This window comes from Vicugna pacos, chromosome 9 (assembly GCF_048564905.1).
Source record: "Vicugna pacos chromosome 9, VicPac4, whole genome shotgun sequence".
In the NCBI taxonomy this organism is placed as follows: domain Eukaryota; kingdom Metazoa; phylum Chordata; class Mammalia; order Artiodactyla; family Camelidae; genus Vicugna; species Vicugna pacos.
In genome coordinates, this window is record NC_132995.1 from 8753256 (window position 1) to 8777373 (window position 24118).

Consider the following 24118-nt stretch of genomic DNA (forward strand, 5'->3'; position numbering starts at 1 on the left):
CCTCAGAAAGACCTTCCCTGGCCCCACTGTCTCTAAATTAGCCTCATCCTCTGGTCCTTGATCATATCACTCTGTCTTATCTCCCCAACCACAGGATCTGAAATTATCTTACGAGCTCTGTCCCCGTTTCTTCATCTGGAAAATGGTGATGAAAACCGGGCTTGAAAAGAAAAAAGACAAAAACAACAACAACAAAGAAAACTGGGCTTGAGGTGAAGATAATGGAGTGCTTGGCACATAGTAAGTGCTCAGTAAACATTAGCCATTATTATTTGTTTGTTTTGTGTATTGTGGTTTGCCTCCTCCACAAACTGCAAGGTTCATGAGGGCAAACTCTGGGGTGACTTGCTTATTACTGAAACTCCAGCACCTAGAACACAGCTTGACACATAGGAGGCACTCAGTAAACATTTTTTAATGAATGAAAGAAGTGGGCACGATATGATCCCCCACTTTCCAGATGGGGAAACTGAGGCTCAGGATCACAACCAGAAAGTGGTGAAGTTAGAATTCAAACCCAGGTCACTATGGTTCGAAAGCTCTGGGTTTCCACGGTCTGCCTCTGTCCAGAGCTATTATCTCTTCCGCTTTGGGCTCACTTCCCCTGCCTACAAAGCATTGCCTCAGTCATTTCTAGGTGCTGACCCTCAGTGGGGACTTGGGGAAATTGGTCCAGTTTCTTTAAATCCATTTGTCAGGTTTTCTACCCTCCCTTCTTCCCCCAACCTCGGAGCCAGCTCCAGCTGACACCACCAGTCGCCCAGACATCACAGCTGGGCCTATGTCAAAACCCGGACTGGATGATAAGGTTGTGGGAGATGAGAGTTGGGGGGGAGGCTAAATCCCTTGGGTGGTGGATAGGAAAGTGGAAGGCAAGGTTAGGGAGAGACTAACAGACTTGTGGGGAGGGGTCTAAGCTCCGGGGAGGAGCCAGTCCTATCAGGAGGCCGGGTCTAGGGCTCTGGGCGAAGTATCAACGCCCTGAGATGCTTAGGGGGCGGTGCCAAAGGCTTTGGGGGCGGGAATAGAACTTTAGCTCCAGGCAGGTTTCTGGGGGTGGAGCTAAGAGTCCTGAGGGCGGGTGTAGATAGAATAAACAAGGACTCTAACAAATGAGCTAGAATAAGAGATTCAGGGCGGAGCTAGTGGATATCTGGGAGGATTTGAGGCTCTAGGGTCGGACTCTAGTCTTGCAAAGGGGCCTTTCGAAAATCCACTAAAAGATTAGGGAGTTCTGGGGGATATGGGAGTGTCTTCTTACACCCTATCTTGCCTTAAGAGCCGGGGGCTACGCTTCAGGCAGAAAAGCAGAGAAGCCCCTGCCCCTTCCAATCCTTCTGCCTCCCTATTGGCGGAGTAGCCTGCGCGACAGGCTCTCATTGGTCCTGAACAGTCGAGGAAGGGGTCTAGAGAGAATACGCCCGGTTGTGGGCGGGACCAGACAGTACAGAGAGGGATCTCAGCTCAACCAATCCCTGCCCGAGAATCGTGTTGGGGGGCCTGGCAGAGGGTGTCCCGACCCCCCCCCCACTTCTGGGCATCCTGGGGGATGACCCCGGTGCCAGGCCCCGCGCCGGCCGCCTGATGCCAGGCGGGCCGAGCCGGGGATGCTGGAACGAAGGGCGTTGCTATGGCAACGGGAGGCAGGGCCTGGGGGGGGAGACCGGGCCCGAGCTGGGGCCGGGGGGGCCGGTGGTGGCTGTGGCGGGGCGATGGCGGAGCGCGGTCCGGCCTTCTGCGGCCTCTACGACACCTCCTCGCTGCTTCAATACTGCAACGGTGAGACCCCTCCTCAGTTCCGACCCTGGCCCCGCCCAGGGCTGAACCTATCTCCTCCTGCCCCAACCTCCTCCTTCCAAGTCCTCATCCTGGTGCCTTGCTGAAGATACCCCTTTCTCCCCCAGCAGGACTCTGACCCAAGAGCAAGGTCCCTAATCCCCAAAGCCTTGATCCCAGTTCCCCACCCTCTTCGACCCTATCCTTTTTCGGAGGTGGCTGAACCAAGAGAAGGGAGCAGAACCTTCAGGATCTTGGGGTTGAAGGAGGGAAGGCCTGGGGAGGTCTGGAACTCTGTCTCTGCTATCCCCACTCAATCCTCTGGGATCCTCGACTTTCTCCCTGGCAGGGGGACAGATTAAGGGGACAGTTGGATTTGGTATTGGTTTGTGGGCTGGGTAGAATGACCAGAGGACTTTGCCTCCACTCTACCCCCCAAATCCTCAGGCGTCGCCCCTCCCACCCATTAGGACTCACTTCTTGTCTCTAGACATATGGGTATGGTACAAGAAGGGCCACTGTGGGTGTCAGGCCCAGATGAGGGAGCTGGGGAAAAGGGAGAGGAGAAAAAGTGGAAAGTCGGGGGCTGGTTTCTGGGCGAAAGGTCTGATAGTGAGGGAATGGTCAGAAGAGAGCCGGGAACTTGAGTCATGGTGGGTGGGGGGTGGGCAGGCCAAGGCTTCAGAACACAGCTGGCTCTCTAGATGGTGCCTGAGGGCCTAGGTGAAAGACGGTAACTTCTATTTGGAGGCTCACTCCTCTGGGCACACACAAGGGAACACTGGAGTTGGCAGAGGACCAGAATGCTCATTTTTGCCCTCCACTGCCCCTCTAAGAGGCAGGATGACAGGGTGCCTAAGCCTGGGTCAGATACTTGTTCTGCTGCTGAAAGGCTGTGTGTCCATATGCAAGTAACTTCATCTCTCCAGGCCTCGGTCCTCTTCCACCTCCTCTCCTCCAAAAATGGGAATAACACTACAGCCTCTAGAGTTGCTGGGAGCACTGGGAACCATAATAACAGTTAATTATATTCCTGGTTTATTGAGCACATACCAGAGCCAGGTAAGGTGCTAAGGATTTTGCGTGCAGAGTGCCTGCCACATGTAAGATCTCTTTTTGGGGGGTAGTATTATTAATGGTAGGTAAGAAGGGTCTTAGCACAACCATGTGATTGGGCCTTCCTGCACCTCACCTATTGGCTGTGTGACCTTTGGGGAGTCTCAGCACACTCCCCCAACTTCCATTCTTAGTCTCCTCTTTTGCAAAATGTGATGCCCGCAGGACCCTGAGATTCCTCTTATGAGTTCCAAGTCCTGAGAACACTCTCCCTTTGACCTCAGGAGGCCCCTACCTTCCAAAGCAGCTTGAGGCCCCAGACCAGAGAGGCGCTGGTTGGGGGGCAGGGCAGGCGAGGCCCGTCAGGCGATTGGACCACGCAGGGGAGGGAAGGGAGGGACAGACGGCTGCACTGCGGAGCCCAGCGGACGGGAGGGGTGGCCTACAGACACGGGATGGCAGGTGCTACCTCCATACCCCGTTCCTGTTAATGCTACCACCTTCATTTCCACCCGGCTGGGAGCCAGGGCTTCCTCGGTGGTTGCCAGCAATGAGTCTGGGTATGAGTGGTCTGAGAGGGAGTGGGGAGGAGGGGACCACCTTGGTCCTCTGCCCCTCCCACTTCGGGAAAAATGGGCCAAGGAGTAGGGGCGGTGGGAGATGGAGTTATTTAGCTGCACCCATGGCCTGGAGAGGAGAGGGAGAACCGAAAAAGGGGTGTGGGGTACAGAAGCTAAGTAAAAAATGGGAAAAGAGGGGAGAAACTCAGGTTGCGGAAGAGAGTTTGGGTGTCAGGTCCCTGCGGGTATCTCCCTTTCTTGGGTCTCTGGTCTTGGATGCGCTGCCTGCAAACTCCCAAATCTGCCGCCAGGGGCCGCAGAAATTCTGTCCTTGCAGCAGGCTCTGGGGTCGAACCCTTCGGTGAAAAGAGAATGGGAAGGGGAGGAACCAGGCACGACCTTTTCGGCTTGGAAAGTCTTTGAAACAGAGAGGGAACTTTAGTACTCGATAGTACGCGATAAAACATTGATATTCGTTAGAGAATATTGGAGATCGACTCTAGAATGTTGGTGTCACCAGAAAAAGTTGGTGTCATCCTTAAAATGTTGATGTCACTCGTATATATTTAGCATCTTAGTCATAGAATCTTAAAAGAGTCTAGAGGCTCTTGATTCGTGGACTCTTAGAAGGTTTGAGAAGAAGGGACTTCCCTAAGGTCACACCTCTAGGGCGCTGCGGCAGATGGGAGTGTGCGGGCAAGGGCTGAAAGTGGTGGGGATTTCCTTTCCCCTTTCTTGGCCCACATCCAAGCGTCCCAGCCCTAGGTTGCTGGAGAGGAAGGGGGCGTGGCTGGCCCCCTGCTTAGACCCGGGAAGTTGGGAGGGACACCTCACCTCCGGCGTTGGAGCTCCTGGGTGGCCCTGCAGCCTTGCGCTCCCTTGCCTTCCAGATGACAATTTGTCAGGTACAAGCGGAATGGAGGTGGACGACCGCGTGTCGGCGCTGGAGCAGCGGCTGCAGCTGCAGGAAGACGAGCTGGCGGTCTTAAAGGCGGCGCTGGCTGACGCGCTGCGTCGCCTGCGGGCATGCGAAGAGCAGGGCGCTGCGCTGCGCGCGCGAGGCACCCCCAAGGGCCGGGCGCCTCCGCGCCTAGGCACCACAGCCTCGGGTATCTTCGCTAGACTGGACGGGTGAGATGGGGAGGGACTGGGGCCTGGACCTCACACTCACTCTGTTCTGTCCTCTAATCCCATCCCTCTAGTATGTCAACTCTTGAAAGGCCTTCCTACCAGGACGCCTCTCAATGGCTCGGGACCCCCGCGGCGCGTGGGCGGCTATGCCACGTCCCCCTCCTCTCCCAAAAAGGAGGCGACCTCCGGGCGCAGGTAAGGCACGGAAACCGGGATCCTCCAAGACCCCGTGGGAGACGGAGGCTTTTTCTATGGAGAGGGGATGAACTCATGTGCCCGAACTCCAGCAGTGGAAGGTCCTGAGAAGTTCTCTCCTGCCTCCGCCACTAGCCTGCTGCCCTCGCAGGCTCCGTCCCTTACTGTGTGCTTTTTATTCCCAGTGTCCGCCGCTACTTGTCACCAGAGCGCCTCGCCTCTGTGCGCCGCGAGGACCCCCGCAGCCGCACTACATCCTCTAGCAGCAATTGTAGCGCCAAAAAGGAAGGGTAAGTGTCCGAGGCGGGATGGTGCCACAAAGGGTGGGGTCAGGACCCCAGTTAGGCTTGGAAAAGGATGGGGAATTTAGGGTGATGCCCCAGGTCACGAGGTTGTACCTAAAGCATGGTCATCAAGTTCAAATTGCGGAAACGGTGCCGGAGGCTCAGAGGGACCAATCTTGAAATAGCGTGGTCAAAGTGGAAGGCATGGAAAGGCGGAGCCAACATTGAGGGGAGTGGCCAAAGCATTAAGGGGCTAGACTAGAACAGAAGAGGTGTCCTCTGGTGGGTCAGCCAGAGTAGAAGTTAGGGAGGACCCAAGTTTGTGGGTGTGGCTATGAAGGTAAAGAGAGAGTCCCCATTGAGTCTCAGGGACGCGGCCAGGGCAGAAGCCTCAGAGGTGTTTCTGCAAGAAATAGGGTAATCAGAGGGAGTTGTGTGATTGGAATTTGAGGGCCTGGCCAGAGGGTTAGCCTGGGCAGAATCAGAGCCTGAGGTGAGGGTAACAGGCTGAAACCAGGTGGAGGATGCAAGAAGCTGGAGCGGAGACTAGGGCATTGTCAGGTGGAAACGGGCGTGGTTTGAAGGTTGGGCGGGACAACAGATGGGCGTGGTTAGATATCTGGAAACCTGAAAAATGTCAACTCAGGAACTGGGTCATATGAAAGTGGTCGTAGTCAGAATGCTTAACAGGACCTGAGGCGGGTAGAAGATAACGTGGGGGAGCGGTCAATTATCAAGAGGCTGGCTGGGTCCGCTCAGGGACAGGATCAGAAGGAGAGGTGGGCTTAATCAGAATGTTGGGCGTGGTCAAGTTCCCGGAGGCGGGGCCATACTGAAGGTCTGGGCGAAGTAAAAGCCTGAGTATGGAGTCCTGATGCAGCGGGTGTGGTCAGGGCTTGGGGGGCCGGACTAAGGCAGGACCAGAGTCAAAAACCACACATTTCAACCCCACTCAAATAGTAGCAAACAGGTACATAGAAGAGCTATGTGCCAGGTACTACTCAAGGCACTTTACATGAATTAACCAATTTAAACCTCGCAACCAACCGGAGGTAGGTACTGTTTTTATCCCCATTTTAAAAGTGAAGAAACCAAGGCCGAGGTTGGGCAACTTGTCCACACCGCTAGGAAGTGGTAGAGCTGGGGTTTGACTTCAGGCAGACACGTCCCCTAGCCCATGTTCTCAAAAAAAAAAAAAACCGCTCTTCCCCACCCCCCAAAAAGAGCCTGGTATCAGGACCCCACAGCCCGGGATCTGAGACCCACTGTGACCCGCGGGCTCCGGGGTCGGCCGCGGAGGGCGGGGCAGGGCGCGGCGGCGCGGGAGCCTCCCAGGGCCGGAAGCGGCGGAGCCGGTCCCGGCTCCACCCCCGGCCCCGAAGCTCCGCCAGCCGCCGCCATGAGTAGCTTTGGAGCTGGGTGAGACCCTCTCGCACACCCCACACCCCCTCGCGCTCCCGGGGCCTGGATCCTACTAGGTCACCCCCTTTTCCAAGGACGTAGACCCGCAGACAGCACTTCTTTCCGTCAGCAAAGGAAATGTGGAGACACGCCCCTTCCCTTAAACCCTCACCTCTTCCCTTGCAGCTTTAAGCCTGGGGCGCTGTGGGACTGGGGCTGGGGAGCTTTGGGAGAACCGTGCTGATTAGGAGGGAGGGGGTGGCTTGTGATCCGCCTCTTCCAGGATCGCGTCCCTGCCTCTTCGTGCTGTGTGATCTTTGGCGATCACTGCCTCTCTGGGCCTGTGTCTTAGGCTCTGCAAGATCAACCGAGCAAAGCACACGGCCTGCAGAGAGGCAGAGCTCCGCTCCTTACTCGGCCCCCATTATTCTTCAGAGACCTCCAGGGAGCGAAGGGATGGGGAAATAGTTTCTCCCATTTTCTGACTTGGCTAATTAGGGCTTTTTTGGCTTGTTTTTTGGTCCTTTCCTCACAGGAAAACCAAAGAAGTTATCTTCAGCATGGGTAAGTAGGGAGAATGGGAGGGGCTTGCTGGAGTGAGAGGCCAGTGCTGGAGGTCAGGAGATCTGGCTACTGGCTGGGCCTTCACCCCTCTGGTTTCATTTCCCTTATGACCTTTTATTAAAAAAAAAAAAGTGAAGTCAGAAGGGGCGAGGAAGTAAGGTTGGGGACTGGGGGCTGGGGGCAGCACCTGACCTCTGGGGGTGTCCTGGCAGAGGAGGGCTCCGTGAAAATGTTCCTGAGGGGCCGCCCAGTGCCCATGCTGATCCCAGATGAGCTGGCACCCACCTACAGCCTGGACACACGCTCTGAGCTGCCTTCCTGCCGTCTCAAGCTGGACTGGGTGTATCCTTTGGCTTTAATCCCTTCCTCCCACTCCTCCCAACCCCCCTCCCCCTCCAATCCGAAAGAGGCAAAAGCACTTCTCCTGTGAGACTTCTGATAGAGGGAAAGTCTTTGAACTTAATGAAAGTGAGACTTCCCAGGCCTCTGTGGCTTGAGGAATCAGGAAGAGCCTGGAGGTTGCAGAGGAGGGCAGGCTAGTGACATGACTTTTTATGATTCATTAAAGCAGCAAATGTTTGCTGAGTGCCCTCCACCTGTCAGATTCTCTTCTATATGCAGGCTGTATTCACCGAGCTCACCTTCTAAAGTCAAGGAGACAGAAACCAGTGATTCAATAAATAAGATAATCAGTTGAATAATAAATGCTGGGAATACAGTAACTAAGCTCAAGTGAGAGGAGTAACCAGGTTTCTCTGAGGAGGGCATCTGAGCTGAGAATTGAACAACTGGAGGGCAGCATAGGGAGAACTGGAAGAAGAATATTCCAGACAGAGGGTGTGGCAGGTCCAAGGGCTCCACAGCCAGAGTAAACTTTGTATATTGGAGAAACAGGAGAAGTTGGTTAGGAACTTGGTCTTTGGAATCTGGTAGAAATGGGTTGAAACCCCAGCCCAGGAAGGAGAGTACAGGTCAGGGGTAGAGCATGTGCTTAGTATGCGTGAGGTCCTGGGTTCAATCTCCATTTTAAAAAAGTAAAGAAAGAAAGAGAGGGAGAGAGAGAGAGGGAGGGAGGGAGAAAGGAAGGAAGGATGGAAGGAAGAAAGGAAGAAAGAAAGAAACCCTGGCCCAGGCTCTGGGTGGCTGCATGACGCTGGACAAATCACCTTGCCATTCTGTGCCTCAGTTCCCTTCTCTGAGAAATGGGTGTCACGACTTCAGATTCATAGGCTGTGAAACTGTGCTAAGGTGCGGAGCTCATAGTATGTGCCCCATAAACAGGGATTGATTAGAATAATAACTAGTCATTACTGAGCACTTATTACATGCAGGAACTGTTCAAAGTTCTTTCAAGTACAAATACGTTGAATAATATGATCCTTCTCTTCTGTAGAATTGAGAATATATTTTTACAACCAGTGGCCTCTGAGAGCTCTCAGACGCCTGCAGCTTAGGAACTATTACCCCCATTTTCCAGATGAGGAAACTGAGGCCAAGAAAGGGGACCAAGCCCTGTCCTAGGAAGTCAGATTGGATCTGAGGCAAGGACTCTGACTCTGAGCCTCAGGCTTTTTCCCAAAAGCAGACTGGGGCTTGGGACCAGCATCCTGGGGACCTAGTCCCTCTCCTCTTCTCTTGGCCTTGGTTTCCGCTCTGGGGTAGGCAGGTATGTTGGAGGTCAGAGCCACTTTAAGGCAGCTGGAAATATTCATGGAAATCAAAGAATACCAAGCTGTCATGTCAAGCTGGGCTTGATAAGCAAGCATCAAAAGAAAAGCAGCTGAGAGAGCAAAAGTTGATGTGGGTCTCATTCCCCGCCCCTGACATGGCTGTAGGGTGGAGCTGTTTCTATGGGGTCAGGGATACACACATTGACATTCATTCAAATGTTTTCTGAACATTCTGGGGCCAAGGGCTGGGGTCCAGTGGTCCCTGTGACAGTGTCTGCCTACCTTCCTGGGCTCTCAGTCCAGTGTGAGGACTGAATCCATGAAAGCGGCAACTCAGAGTGGGCAAGGCTGGGATAGGGGAACCCAGAGAAGGCAGCTGACCTAGCCTGGGGATCAGGGAAGACTTCTCAGAGGAGGAGTTATAGAAGTGAACAAAACAGCCCTGTCTTGGCTACAGTGGCACTCAGTCTCATTGAGGAATAGGGGCAGTTAACAAATTGATCAGATAAGTATTAACTGGGATGAGTCTTGCGGAGGAAGTGAGGCTGAGGCTATGGCAGCTGAGAAGGGAGACAGGTAGCTATACTACATCTGCAAAGGGAAAGGTTAGTGCCAAGACCTGGTGGTGGTAGGGATCTTGACATTTTGAGGAATTCCAAGGTCAGAGAGCAAAGGAGTGCAGAAGCCCTGCTGAAGCCAGGGAGGGGCGATCCAGGCCAGTGGGAGGAGCTTGGGCTTTCTCTTAGGGGCACTAGGGAGCCATAGAAAGTTCTGAACAGAGAAGGGTCACATTCCTTTAACAAATATTGAATTCATGTATCTGCTGTGTACTAGGCCCTGATCTGGGCACAAGGGATACATCAGTAAACAAAACAGATGGAGACCCCTGCCCTCCTGGAGCTGACACTCTAGGTGAGGAGACAGAGAATAAATTAAACAGATAGCGTGTGGGATGCTGATGAATGCACTGTGGGAATATGGAAAGGGCAGGGGGATGAGGGTGTGGAAGGTGTGTGTGTTCTGGTTTGTGATTTTAGATAGCCAGGAACTATCTGGGAGAGGCTGGGGAGGCCTCTCCAAGGAACTGACAGTTGAGCAGAGACTTGAAAAGGAGGTGTGGGAGCCAAGGAAAGAGGAGGAGGAGGAGTACTCAGGTGGTGGATCAGCAAGTGCAAAGGCCCTGAGGTGACTGGGGCTGAACAAGTGGAGTGAGGAATCAGGACCCAGATCAGGCCAAGCTCTGTGCTTGGGCTTTCAAAAGAATTTTGACTTTTGCTCTGAGTGAGGTGGCAGCCATGGGCGAGTTCTCAGCAGAGGAAGGATATGAACTAACTTAGTGTGAACAGGTTTTAACAGGATCCCTCTGTGGGGAGGAAGGTAGCCAGAAGGTTGTATTAGTTTCCTGTGGCTGCTATAACAAATTAACCACAAACCTGGTGGCTTAAAACAACAGAAAAATCTCACAGATCTGGAGGCCAGAAATTTCCAGTCAAGGTGTCAGCAGGGCCATGCTCCCTCCAGAGGCTCAGGGGATAATTTGTTCCCTGTCTCCTAGCTTTTGGTGGTGGCAGCTGGCAACCTTTGGAGGGGCATTCTTTGACTTATAGCTGCATTACCCCAATCCCTGTCTGATTCACCCCGCCTTCAAGGACACTTGTCTTTGGATTTAGGTAATCCTGGATCATCTCATCTTGAGATCCTTAATTAGACCTGAAAAGACTTCTTTTCTAAGTAAAGTCTCACGCACAGTTTCCAGGGGTTAATATTTTGGTCAACATATTTTTGTGGGTACCGTCATTCATCCCCCTACAGTGGTAAGAGTGGGAACAGGAAAACCTAGCGCCGATGACTTTAATCTGGTGGTCAGTCAGCACTTGCAATGCAAAACAGTTTCCTTAACCAGCCCTGGGCATCTCCAGCTATGGCTACCGCGGCCGAGACTGCCGGGCCAACCTTTACCTGCTGCCCACAGGGGAGATCGTGTACTTCGTGGCCTCCGTGGCCGTGTTGTACAGTGTGGAGGAGCAGAGGCAGCGGCACTATCTGGGACACAATGATGACATCAAGTGGTGAGGCCTGGGAGGAGGATGCGAGAAAGTTCCCACTCAGGATGCTGTTAAGGGCAGTGGGCGGGGTTCAGGGGAAAAAAATGTGAATCAATTAGCAATATTTCGGATGTTGGTGAATTCACTCAGATGCCTGGGTTTTTCACGTCTTTTGAAAACTTCGGGTGGGTAGCCCAGATAATCATGCTGTGTGTTGGAGCCCCATGGTGGCAGCCCCTTTAAATGGATGTGTTCTGGCCATTTGTGATAGGGACTTGAGCTAGGTGGGCTCTTGAGTTAGAGATCCCTGGCCTGAGTCTTGCTTCTGAGCCAGGGTACCCAGTGAGGATCCCCTATTGAACTAAATAAGTGTTTACTGACTGAATAACTCATTCAGCCAGGTTGAGGAATGAGTTACCAGGCATCCGGGACAGTGGCCTACTGCAGGAGGGGTTCTGAGCTGCTGTAAGCACCCTCCTCCTACTGAGCTCTGTCCATCTGTCTCTCCTCAGCCTGGCTGTCCACCCTGATATGGTCACCATCGCCACTGGACAGGTGGCGGGCACCACTAAGGAGGGGAAGGTAACAGGACCCGGAGACTGGGATGGGGTCGTTGGGGGGGTCAGGCAGCTGGGCCCCCCAGGTAAGCAACCTTTCTCTTTCCTGCAGCCGCTGCCACCCCATGTACGCATCTGGGACTCCGTCTCCCTCTCCACCTTACATGTGCTGGGCCTGGGCGTGTTTGACAGAGCTGTGTGCTGCGTGGGCTTCTCCAAATCTGTAAGTCCTGTGTGGGCTCTCACCTGCCGCTGGTGCAAGCACTAGCCCCTTCCCACCTGCCCCTTTGGGCTGGAGACCACACCCTCATCGTGATGGCCTATGTTTGGGCCACGCCCTCTGGCAGACATTCGAGGGCCTCCCTGCATGTGCCCGCATTTGTGGCTTCACAGCTTAGCCCTTATGAGGGGACCATTTGTCTTGATTTCCCCCAAACTCCTCAGCGACCCTTTGTGGATCAGTTAATGCTTTTTGCATTATTTTTCACACTACCTTTCATTCTGGAAGGGTCCTTATCCTTAAGCATTTTAAGCCCAGCATCTAGGGCAGGGCTGCTCCTTCCTTGTACCATCCTAAATGGGTGTTGGCAGGTATGCGGGAGGTAAGTACAGAAACTGATAGTAAGCCTTGAGGAATTTATAGAACGATTTGACATTCCTACAACATCCAAGGGTGTGATTGGTGGATCTTTTTTTTTTCCAATCATATTTTACATTTTTATCATATTTTACCAAAGTATTGGCTGCAATGGATGGGGGAATAAAAAAACAGTCCTTTAAAAAAAAAAACAAAAAAACCCCCAGTTCTCCCACAGACAGTTTAAGAGCCTCACAGGTTTTCTGAGACCTAAGGAAACGTTTGAGAGCTTTGGGGAAATAAAACTATTTTGTTGCTAATGTGTGTGTGGGAGGGGTGGGGGCAACTTGCAAGATCAAAATTAACCTCTGCTTAACTAAAAGTGTAAAAAAAATATTATGCCAACTTTGTTAATTGTTTAATCTCATGTCCATAAAAGTCATCCCATGTGAAAATGCAGGTTTGATGCTCTAGTAAAATTTCCTGACTCTGTGCCAGCTGCAAGGAAATTATAGCTGAGGGGGATTAGATGAATTTATTAAGGAGTCACTTCAAAAGGAAAATGATAAACAGCCTTTAAAATGTGTGTGGCCCTGGATGGGAAGTGTATTTTAATGTTTCTTTTAACTGGGGCCAGGGCGTTTGAAAGTCTTAAAACAGGCCTGAGTGGTTAATGCCCCAGTAGGCAAGGTGCTGGGGGGCTGAGTTAGGGGGTGGTGAATCCTGACCTACCTGCCTGTCCCCCCATCGTCTCTCCTCTTTCTAGAATGGGGGCAACCTGCTCTGTGTGGTGGACGAATCCAACGATCACATGCTCTCTGTGTGGGACTGGGCCAAGGAGACCAAGGTGGTGGATAGCAAGGTGAGGTAACCCTTCCCAACCCCCTCCTGGGGGTGCCCCTGTGAGACTGGCCAAATCTCAATGTTTACAGGTCTGGAATCAGATAGATTCATGTTTAGGTCCTGGTTTTGCCATTTGCTAGCTGTGTGGCTTCAGGCAAGTGGCTTGCCCTCTCTGGGCCTCAGTAGCCTCATTTGTAAAATGGGGATAATGGTAGCATCTTCCTTGTAGGGAAAATTTGGCTTTGATGTTGGGATATAGGCAGCAGGGAGCGGACCAGGCCCACCAGGAGGCTTGGTATAAGGTGGCTGCTGATTCTACAGTCCTGCAGTGTCCAAGACCAACTTTGACTTGTATCTCTGGGCAGCAGCCTATTTTACTGGTGAAGAACCTGAGGCATAGTAGAGGGGACAGCTACTTGCCCAAGGCCACATGCCCGTTCTGGGCTTGGGGGCAAGACACCTAGGGTTGGGGCCCATGGTTTGGGGAAGAAGTAGTTGAGAGACTCTGGGCTCTGGACTCAGATATCAGTGAGTAGGACACAACTACTTTGCTGTTTGTCATTTCTAATGGGAGGCACTAATGAGCCTTACCTTCAGGGTGCAGTGGGGTTAAATGAGTTAATGGTTGTAAAGTGCTTAGTAAAGTGCTTGGTGCAGAGTAAGGGCTCTCCAAGTGTCTGCCTTTATGGTTTTTTTGTTGTTGTTTGTTTGTTTTTAATAGAGGTACTAGGGATTGAACCTGGGACCTCGTGCATGCTGAGCATGTGCTCTACCACTGAGCTATACCCACTCCCCTGCCATTATGTTCATGAAGAAAGCAATCATGCTTTCACTGCCCGGCCCTGCCTCCTATACTTGAGTTTGCCTGTATAGGAGAGATACAGGCAAATTGGGTGTGCAGTGCACAACCCACACAGCTATATAGGGCAGTCCTTCCTGGAGTGGGTACAGTGGCCCTGCTGACTTTGAGGTCCTCATTTAGAATCTCCCCCATGCCCTAAAGTGCTCCAACGAGGCCGTGCTGGTGGCCACCTTCCACCCCACAGACCCCACTGTGCTCATCACCTGTGGGAAATCCCACATCTACTTCTGGAGCTTGGAGGGAGGCAGCCTGAGCAAGCGGCAGGGCCTCTTTGAGGTGAGTGCCAAGGGTACAGGGACAGGGTGGCCGTGAAGGAGGCTGGCAGGGACACCCAGGCAGACAAGAAGACACTCCAGAGGTTGGAGTTTCCAGGGATGCTGAGGCCTGCTGGGGCCTCAGTTCCCGTGTTCATACCAGGAGGATGATCCTCCTTAACTCTCTGAAGTTGCGAGGATTCAGTGGGATGAGGAGTACAGCAGCGCCTAGCAGACAGCGGATGCTTGATAGATGCGTTGCTGTGCTTGTCGAGATTCTGGATAAACACAGGGAGGTCAGAGAGAAACAGAAGGAGGCAGAGGGCCCCAGAGAGAAGACTCAGGTGCACCCCTGAAAGGGCTCCCCTGCCTTTGGGGAGAGTTGGGGTTTCCACCCCAAAAGGGGAGGCCCTGAGAACACCAAGGCACAGATGAAGATGAAAGATACTGAGGAGTGGGCGAGGCAGGGCAGGGAGAGGGACCTAGAGACAGACAGAAGAGGGGGAAGGAGGGAAGGAGGCGAGGCAGGCAGAGAGGGGAAGCCCAGGGGGCAGAGAGAGGGGAATCCAAGGGGAAGACAGCAGGGGAGACCAAGGACACAGACTGAAACAGAAGTCAGGGAGAAGAGAGGAAGGGGGACCAAAGGGACAGTGTGGTCAGAAACTCTAGGTGATGTGATGGTCCAGAGATGGGGTGCTCCACACAGGGCCACACCCAAAAGCAGAGAAGTCATCCCCTGGACCAAGGTCCTGGGTGATGGGTGAACTCTGGGAGGCCACCCAGCTTCAGCAACCCTCTGACATCTTCCCCTTCTCCCCCACCTTAGAAGTACGAGAAACCGAAGTACGTGCTGTGTGTGACCTTTTTGGAGGGTGGCGATGTGGTCACCGGGGATTCTGGGGGGAACCTCTATGTCTGGGGCAAAGGTTAGTGTCTTCCCACCTGTTTGGTCCCCAACGCAGTCCTCCCTGACTCCCTTTGGCTGTGCCTCCCTTCCTTGGACCCTGCTGCTGTAGAATGTATGATGCAACAGGCTAAATATTTACCTGTCCAATTCTAACACCTCCATCAAGGCTCAGCTCCAGTATCCCCCATGCATGAAATCTTCACTTACTTCCCACCCTTGTCCTCTGCAAATCCCATGGTAGGGATCAAGTTTGAACTGTAAATGAATGGGTTACCTCAGTTGTGGATGGATGGATGGATAGCTGGATGGATGGATGGATGAATGAAGGGGTGGTTTGTCCCAGAGCAATGAATGAATGAATGAGGCAATGAACGAATGAAGGGGTTGTTTTAGTCAATGAATAGAAGAATGACTATGCTGTCCTCCCTAACAGGTGGGCAATTAAGTGAATGAACAATTAAATAAATGAATGTTTGTTGCCAGAAAGGATGACTGTGTTTATAAATGAATAGGTCTTTTCCCAGGCAGAGTGATGAATGAATGAGTTTATTCATTCAGTCATCAAAACACTTTCTGGAACAATCAAGTATTCATGATACATTAATTCATTGGCTCAGGTAACCATTCGTTCGCAGTAGTGGGAGGGGAAGGGAGTGGGTTTGGGAGTTGCACAGGCTTGGATTCAGGTCTCAGCAGTGCTGTGTGCTCTCTATGTGGCCTCGGGAGAGAAGTGGCCTTGGGAGAGACGTATCCTTTCCAAGACTCAGTTGCCCATCTGTAAAATGGTTATAATATTACTTCCTCATAGAGTGGTTTTGAGCTTTCCTTGAGATTAGAAAGCTGAGAATAAGCTCTGGGTAATTGGCCGTGTGTATTTCCCAGCAGACTCTAAGCTCTCTGAGGGCAGAGACTGGGTCTGATTGGTTTCATATCCCCAGTCCCACCCCTCGGTCTGGCCTGAGGGTCTATAGGGGGTTGGATGAGTGGGTGTTTAGAAAGATAGGTGGACAAAATGACATGTGTACACATGGCACCACTTCTGAGTCTCGAAGGATGGAATTGAAGAAAGTTGCTCTTTCTTCCTCTCCACTGAGTCCCCATCTATGGTCTCATGCCTTCAGTTTTGTCTCCCCCAATTCAGTTTGTTCTCAGGACCAAATGTAAATCTAACCCTGCCCTTCCCCTGCTGAGCCCTTCCATTACCTCCCAGTTCAGTTCCCTCAGGACAAGGTCCAGGTTCTTCACTGAGGTCTCCAAGACCCTGCACGGTCTGGTCCTGCCTTCTCTTGTCTCATGCATGTTATGCTTGGTCACACCAGATTTCTTTTAGTTCCCCAAATAGTCCATGTTCTCTCGCCTTTTGCACAAGTTGTTCCTTCTGCCTGGAACAGTTTTCTACCCTCTGTTGTCCTAGCCAACTCCTACTCGACCTCCAGATCCTTGCTCAGCTGTCCTCTCCTCCAAGAAGCCCTCCCTGACCCACTAGATTAGGTGCGTGCCCACTATGGGATCCCACAGTCTCCTGGGTTTCCCCACCCCAGCCCCAACCACCTTGGGTTGTCACTGACTAGTAGTAGGTCTATCTCTGAAATTGGACTGTGACCCACATGAGGGTAAGATCTGAAATTGTCTTCATCAACACTGTGTCCCCAGTATCACCCAGCATGAGGCTGGGCCCAGAATAAATGCTAGTTTAATCATTGTTGATTGACTGGATGAATGAATAGATGGTTAGATTGACAGATGAGTGGATAGATGGGTGAATGGGTAGATAGATAGGAAAAAAGATGGAAAATGGGTGGATGTTTGGATAGAAGGATGGATTGACTGGTGAATGGGTAAGGAGAGGAAGGAGGGTGAATGAATGGATGAGAGGTGGATTGATGGATGGGTGGGACAAAGGACAGGTGCGTGGCTGGATGAATCAGTAGATGGGTGAATGGACGGGTGAGTGTATAGATGGATGGACAGACTGGTAGATAACTGAGTGGATGAATGAATGGATGGGTGGGTAAATGGATCAAAGGGTGGATGGGTAGATGTTAGTTTAGATGATTTATTGGATGGATACTAGGGTATATGAATAGATGGTGTGGATGGTTGGGTAGAGGAGTGGGTGGAAGAGTGGGTAGAAGAAAAGGTGAGTGAATAACTGGATGTAGGATTGCGAGTTTGAGGTGCTTTCCCGGGGTCAGTACGGGGGCAGCTTCCCCATGCTGACCTTTGACTCGGCCACCTGGCAGGTGGGAACCGTATCACACAGGCGGTGCTGGGTGCCCACGATGGCGGCGTGTTTGGGCTCTGCGCCCTGCGGGACGGGACGCTGGTGTCTGGAGGGGGCCGCGACCGGCGAGTGGTCCTCTGGGGCTCTGACTACAGCAAGCTGCAGGAGGTGGAGGTGAGGAGGGCGAGAGGCTCATATGATGGTGAGGAGCCCTCCCCCAACCCGACTAAGGCTCCTAATACTAGACCCTTCTCTCCCAGCCTGTCTCCCCCGCCTCCACCTCCACATGTGTCCCCCTCTCATATGCCTGCCCCACCCCTTGCCCACCCAGGTCCCTGAGGATTTCGGCCCTGTGCGCACTGTGGCAGAGGGGCGGGGAGATACACTCTACGTGGGGACCACTCGCAACTCCATCCTGCAGGGCTCTGTCCACATGGGGTTCTCACTGCTCATCCAGGTGAGTGTTTCTTCTGCATCTGCCCTACTCCCTCCGCAACCACCTCTCTTCTCTTCTCTGCATCACCCATCCCTCCTCTCCTACTCCCATTTCTCCTCACCTCTCTGCTCATCCCTTTTTCTCTGGCCTGGTAAACACAGCCTGCCTTCCTTCATTGCTCCCGACCCATAACCCCACTTCTGCCCTAGGATTCCCTCCCCAGAACTCCCAGTGGTCCAGTAACGAGTTAACCTCTAGCCCAGGAGAGAGTCCCTGGGACCCTGCTCCAGCTGTGCTGCCCACTGCCCTTCTGACCAGAGGGTGTCCATTTCTGATGGTAGGTGCCCTGGCAGGTTGTCACACAGGCAGCAATCACCATTGGCCATACATATCCCAGGTCTCCAGTTCCGAGGATCTAGGAAGACCCTCTGGAGTCTGTTCAGATGCCCATCCTTCCTTCCTGGTGTGCCAAAACTACCCCACATCCAATTAAAAAACTTACCTACCAAGGGCGATACAGTATGATAGTTAGGAATATGAATTCTGGAGCATGACTGCCTGGGACTGAAGCACAGCCCTGTTGCTCACTCACTGTGTGATATGAGGCAAGTGAGGAACCTCTCTGTGCCTTTATGAAATGGAATAAAATAGATCCCACCTCATGGGGTTTTGTAAATCCATGAGTCAGTTCAGATACAGCATTTAGAGTAGTGCCTAGTGCAGATTAAGTGCTCAAAGAGTCTTGGCCAAAATTACTCCTTGTTCAGTGTCCTTCTTTCCTTCATTCCTACATGCATTTTCCTTCTCATAATGTAGCTGAGATTCATGCAGCTGCGTTTAGATTCCCCACCTGGCTCTTGTGTCCATGGAAGAAAAGGAAAACAAGGGCTATAGAGATTTCCTAGGTGTCCCAAGGCCTAAAGGGACCTTAAAGACCCCTAATAGTAGTATCAATATTATACAATATTAATTACATTATTAACATATTACTAGAATTTATTATTTAACATTAATCATTATGATGACATCAATAATTACAGTTATGTTGATTATTATTGTTAATTATTTAATGATGTATTAACAGTACATGTTATTACTAATCATATTAGCCACTACCATTTTGTGAGCATTTTGTGCCAGCCTCATACACTTTCCTCCAGTCCCACTTTCCATCCATATGATTTGATCAAGCAGAACAAGGCCATGAGACACACAGTGATTGGGCCCATTTTACAGAAGATTCAACTGAGGCTCCAAGGAGAAGTCACCTGCCCAGGTGACTGCCACAGTCAATAAGAGAGAGCTGCAGTTAGACCCACCAGGCTGAGAAGGGTTCTCATAGCATCCTGGGTGCCATCTGACTCCCAAGGTCAAGGTTCTACCCACCATGTCTCTTGCCTTCCACTGTGCAAACTGGAAAGCAGAGGCCTGGGGTGAAAGGCAACATGTACCTCAAACCCCACCCTGGGGCAGAGGTCTGCCCAATTGTAGCCTCCTTCAGACACACCGGGGAAAGGGTCACCTGTGGGGCAAAGTGTGTTCCTGGGGCTGGTCCAGCATTTCTTTCTGGCATCAGACTTTGGTGTGGGCTGTGGGGGATGCAGAGGAAAAGCCTGGATTGATCTCCTTGCTGTCATCTCTCTTTTCCACCAGGGCCACGTGGAAGAGCTGTGGGGCCTGGCCACGCATCCCAGCCAGGCACAGTTTGTGACATGCGGGCAGGATAAGCTGGTGCATCTGTGGAGTGCAGAGTCCCACCAGCCCCTGTGGAGTAGGATCATTGAGGTAAGGGGACAGAGGGCACAACAGAACCATCTGTCTCAATGAGTCAGGGCTCAGTGCATCCAAAGGAAACCACATCTGGTCTTTTTAGGTAGAAGAGGATTTAATGCAGGGCACTGAATGCTTAAAAACTCACTTGGAAGGGCAGGAGGAGCGAGTTCTCAGCTGGAAGGAAGCCCAGAACAACACCGCAGAACTGACTTACCAGAGGAGCTGCTGCCTCTGCCGCAGTCAGGAGGGTGGGGAGTCAGGAACCACGGAGTTCAAGAAAACGCTGTCATCATAGCTGCGATCTAGGAAGCTGGGGGTTGTGGTCACTGCAAGTGTTAGCTCTAGAGCTATACTGTCCAGTACCTGTGGCTCAAACTTAAACTAACTTTAAAATGTAAATAGAGTTAAAAATTCAGCTCAGCATACCAGTTCTCTAGCCAGGGCATCAGAACACATCAGAACCACCTGGGAGTTGTTAGGAACCCAGAATCCTGAGCCCCAAGCACAGGGAGTCTGATTCAGGAGGTCTGAGTTTGGTCCCAGAAATCTGTGGTTTATAATGAGCTCCCTCAGGTTATTTTAATTCTGGCTGTCTGCCCACCATGTCCGACACTGGCTTAACTCTTTACCCACGCCATCTTTATAAATCTGTCCCCTCAACCTCCACACAGCAGTGGGGATGATGGATTCCCCAGGCTCACAGAAAGGTAAAATCTCTTGCCCATCAGGACAGTGTAATTACAACCATAACCAACCTTTACTGAGTGCTTCCCATGGGTTGTGATACTTACCAGCTTACTGTTTTAGGACTTCACACCCTACTTATAACAACCCTGGGCAGTGTGAATTGATGTTCTCCATTTGAGGCAACCAAGGCCAGGATGGGGAAAGTTATTTGATGTCACAAAACTAGCAAGTGTCAGAGCCACAGTTTGAAGCCAGGTCTGATTCCTTGGTGCACTGTTGCCTGCAAATCATACAAATGCCCTCCCAAATTTAAAAATGATAATACCCAGGGCTGGGGGTTAGAGAAAGCTATGGGGAAACAGGCACTCAGATATGCCTGGTGATAAGTCGATATAATTTTATGGAAAGCAAATTGGCATGATACATCAAAAGGCTTAAATATATGGCTACCCTTTGGCCCAACAATCTCACTTCTGAAAAATTCTCTAATGAAATCACCTTGGATGGATAAAGCTGTGGGAACTTAGAACAGGAGTGAAAAGGGAAAATAGTGACAGGAGGAATGTTTTCTGTTCGAGCTGACATGTTAAAGGGATGGAGAGTGGTTTCCAGAGTATCCATGGCCACAGGATACTGGAGAGCAGCAGAGGGAGGTGGCCGCCTTCATGCTGCGCTGGCTCTGAGGCTGGGGAATTGTGGGCCAGATGGATGGGAGACTGCAGCTCCCAGCCCTGCCTCTTCTCTCCCTCCTCAGGACCCTGCCCGCTCAGCTGGCTTCCACCCTAGCGGCTCTGTCCTGGCAGTTGGCACGGTGACTGGGAGGTAAACCTGAATTGGGCATTTGGGGAAGGCTTCTCTGCTCCCCTCAGGAACTATCCCTTGATCACCACCCCCCTTCCCTACAGCCCCAAAGCCTACAGAGAATATTAATTAGGTAGCAACTGTTGACTAGGCCTTGATCTCCCCACATTCCTCTGGAGTCAGCCTCTCCCAAATCTTTTCTGGGGTCCCTTCCTCAGGCCTGGTGGGTTGCCACCCTTCTCCACCAGATCAGCTCACTTCTCCTCCCCCCACCATGCCTTTTCTTTAAAGATGGCTGCTGCTGGACACGGAGACCCATGACCTGGTGGCTATCCATACAGACGGGAATGAGCAGATCTCAGTGGTCAGCTTCTCTCCAGGTAAGAGGCGGGGCCGGGGACCTTGGAGAGGCAGGGCCTGGGAACTGAAGCTCAGAGTTACTGGCAGGAGGAAGGGGTGGGGCCAGGACTGCAGTAGGGATGGAGCTTGGGACTACTGAGGAGTCTGGGATAGTGGGGAGGCTGAATCTGAGAGAGGAGGGGGTAGAGCCTGGGTGCCTCCTCATAGCCCCCTCCCCCTCCCCCAGACGGGGCGTACCTGGCCGTGGGCTCCCACGACAACTTGGTGTACGTGTACACGGTGGACCAGGGCGGCCGCAAGGTCAGCCGCCTGGGCAAGTGCTCGGTGAGTGGGCAGTGGCCCCCAGCCCGCCCCGCCACCCTATCCAGGGGGTGCAGAATTAACCAATTTTCTACCTCAAGGGAGCACAGCTTCAACACTCAACTGACTGCCCTGATCAAGTCCAGGAGTCTTAGCCCCGCCCACACGTTTACCCTCCTGTGTTTTAAGCCCATCCCTTGTGTAGCCCCGCCCCTCACGTTCTAAGCAACCCTTTGTGTAGCCTGGCCCCTTGCATTCAAAGCCTGCCCCTCTGTGTCTAGCTCTGCCCACTTGTGTTCTAAGCTCTTTTGTCTAGCCCCGCCCATCACAGTCTGGCCCCGCCCATGGTAGTCTGGCCCCGCCCCCACGCTCCAAAGACTTGTGTATCCTTCCTCTAGCCTCCTGTGTTCTTACCATACCTCTGTATTTTGCCTTCTACCCATCCTGGTCTAATCCCCCCCGCTCCAACCTCCAGCTCTAACTCAACCCCTTCCCTCTCCTGCAGGGCCATTCCAGTTTTATCACCCACCTGGACTGGGCCCAGGACAGCAGCTGCTTTGTCACCAATTCTGGGGACTACGAGATTCTGTACTGTGAGTTCTCCGAAACCCAAAGGCATTCCTCCTCCAGTCTCCCTAATATGTGTGATTTGCATAGGCTTCCCTGGGTTCTGGGATGGGGGCAAGGCCCTTCAATTCCCTCTCCTCTGGCTGGTATATTCAGGGGCTGTTTTAACTGACTGGTCTCCTGGCTTCTGATTTTCTCTCTGGTGGACTCAACGCTTAAACAATTCCTCCCCTTCCTGGTTGGATGGATGGGGTACAAGTTTCTAAGCAGATACCCTGCTCTGGCCTTGGGGTGTCATCACCCAGGATCTAGCCCCCTCAGCTAGTCTGGAGAGGTAGATTAAGCACTGGAACCTTAGCCTCTGGTCTCAGACCTCAGTGCCCATTGTCTGTGAAATGGATGTGTTAAGCCAGTAGTTCTTTCTGCTCTGAACCCCTCCCCCATTTTCTGCCCCAGGGGACCCAACTACATGTAAGCAGATCACTACTACAGATGTGGTGAGGAACGTGGAATGGGCCACAGCTACTTGTGTCCTGGGTTTTGGGGTGTTTGGTAAGTTTTGAAATGGGGGAGATCTTGCTGAGGATGGGAGTTTCAAGAAACATCCCTGACTAGTGGTTTTCACAGTCTCTCATTACCTCCAGGGTGGAAAACTCATCCCTTTATACATGTGAGCAGCAATATGTGTGTAAGAGGAAAGGCTAGGATGAAACGGCTACTCAGGTCCCTTAGAATTGTAATGAAATGAAACCAAATGAGTGGTGGCGCCTGGCCCAGAGAGATTCACAGAGCTTCTGTCCCAGCCACCCATTCATTCAGGCCTTAGTGCATGTAACACATTCTCCCTGAGCATCTCTGCCCAGTTGGGCAGTGCTGTGACACAGTGGTGACCATGACAGCCCTGACCCTGCCATCATGGGTCTCACCAGTGGAGGAGACAGAGTTGTCCCCAGCCTAGGAGTGGGTCACGGAGGGCTTCCTGGAGGAAGGGGCATGGTCCAAACTGGACCTGGAGGATAAGGAGTTACATTCTAGGGTGGCAAAGAAGGAAAGCAATCTTTAGGAGAATGGAATGATAGCTGTGTATAAACGCCCAGAGGTGACAGCTTGGTATTTGGAGAAATGCAAGAAGGTGGGATGGCTAAATCATTGCAGGGTTCAAAGGAAGCACTGGTGAGGACGAGGCTGACGCAGTTTGGGGGACCAGGCCAGGCAGATCTTGAGGGTGAAGGTGAGAAGCTTGGGAGAGTTTGAGCAATGGAGGGATAGGGTCAGATATGCATTTCCAAAAGATTGTTCCAGCTCTCCTCCCAGGCTAGAGAGGAAACTGGGGAGGCTGGGGCTGGGGCCTCCTCACCTGGCCCCAGCTAACATCTTTCCACCACCCATCCCCAATCTTGTCTGCAGGGATCTGGTCCGAGGGAGCAGATGGTACTGACATCAACGCTGTGGCCCGCTCCCATGATGGGAAGTTGCTGGCTTCGGCTGATGACTTTGGCAAAGTCCACCTGTTTAGCTACCCCTGCTGTCAGCCTCGAGTGAGTATCTCTGGGGGGTTGGCAGGGTGGAGGTAACAAGCAGCACTGGGGACAAGACTAAGGAAGTCATTTCTAGGCCTCAGTTTCCCAGTCTGTACAAGGAGGGCAGCAGCCTGATCCCAAGAGCCTTAACCTGAAAGTTGATAAATTTCCGAGTCTGTAATGCTAAAGCTCTGAGCATCTGCATTATGAGATCTTTGGTTCTTTTATCCTATTAACTCAAGAAATATTTATTGATCATCTGCTATATGCCTGGGCACAGGGGCTATAGCAGTGAATGAGACATATGACCCCCCTTCACTTCCTTCTTTCCCTATCACAGGCCCTCAACCACAAATACGGCGGACACAGCAGCCATGTGACAAATGTGGCCTTCTTATGGGATGACAGCATGGCCTTGACCACAGGGGGCAAGGACACCAGTGTGCTGCAGTGGCGGGTGGTCTGAAGTGGGAGGAGGGGTGGTCTCAGGAACATGGGGCCCAGGTAGTCAGGTGACAGGGCTGGAATTCTATTTTCGGGAGATGTCTATTGCCGAGTAGAGTAATATATACCCAGAGTATGTCTATAGCAAAGGGGGTTATGGGGGCGGGAGGGTGGACTGACAGACAGAAGTCTCTATTTATCGGGGTGGGAAGAAGAGTCACATTGCTTTGGGGGAGCCATTAGGGTGTTTGGTTGGGGGTGTTTTTTAAGTTTATTATTTTATATCATCCAGAAATAAAAACACGTGCACTGAGATGGCGTGTC

General features: G+C 52.1%; 1 protein-coding gene across 4 annotated transcripts; it reads left to right on the plus strand.

The window, feature by feature from the left end:
• The first annotated feature begins 206 nt into the window (after positions 1–206).
• EML2 (EMAP like 2) lies at positions 207–24118 on the plus strand. Of its 4 annotated transcripts, XM_072966840.1 has the most exons (22): positions 207–240; positions 4283–4501; positions 4595–4718; positions 4904–5008; positions 6939–6967; positions 7180–7309; positions 10557–10706; positions 11195–11264; positions 11352–11462; positions 12583–12678; positions 13663–13797; positions 14602–14701; positions 16926–17080; positions 17238–17363; positions 18996–19127; positions 20557–20624; positions 20895–20983; positions 21190–21287; positions 21769–21856; positions 22287–22382; positions 23238–23368; positions 23691–24118. In XM_072966840.1, the coding sequence occupies exons 1-22, from the start codon at positions 222–224 to the stop codon at positions 23814–23816; spliced, it is 2397 nt and encodes a 798-aa protein (XP_072822941.1). In that variant the 5' UTR covers positions 207–221; the 3' UTR covers positions 23817–24118. The 4 variants fall into 4 exon arrangements, 3 of the variants coding, with proteins under 3 accessions (XP_072822941.1, XP_072822943.1, XP_072822942.1); XR_004191731.2 differs by lacking the exons at positions 21190–21287; positions 23691–24118; XM_072966842.1 differs by lacking the exons at positions 207–240; positions 4283–4501; positions 4595–4718; positions 4904–5008 and adding an exon at positions 6361–6421 and having other exon boundaries at positions 10547–10706.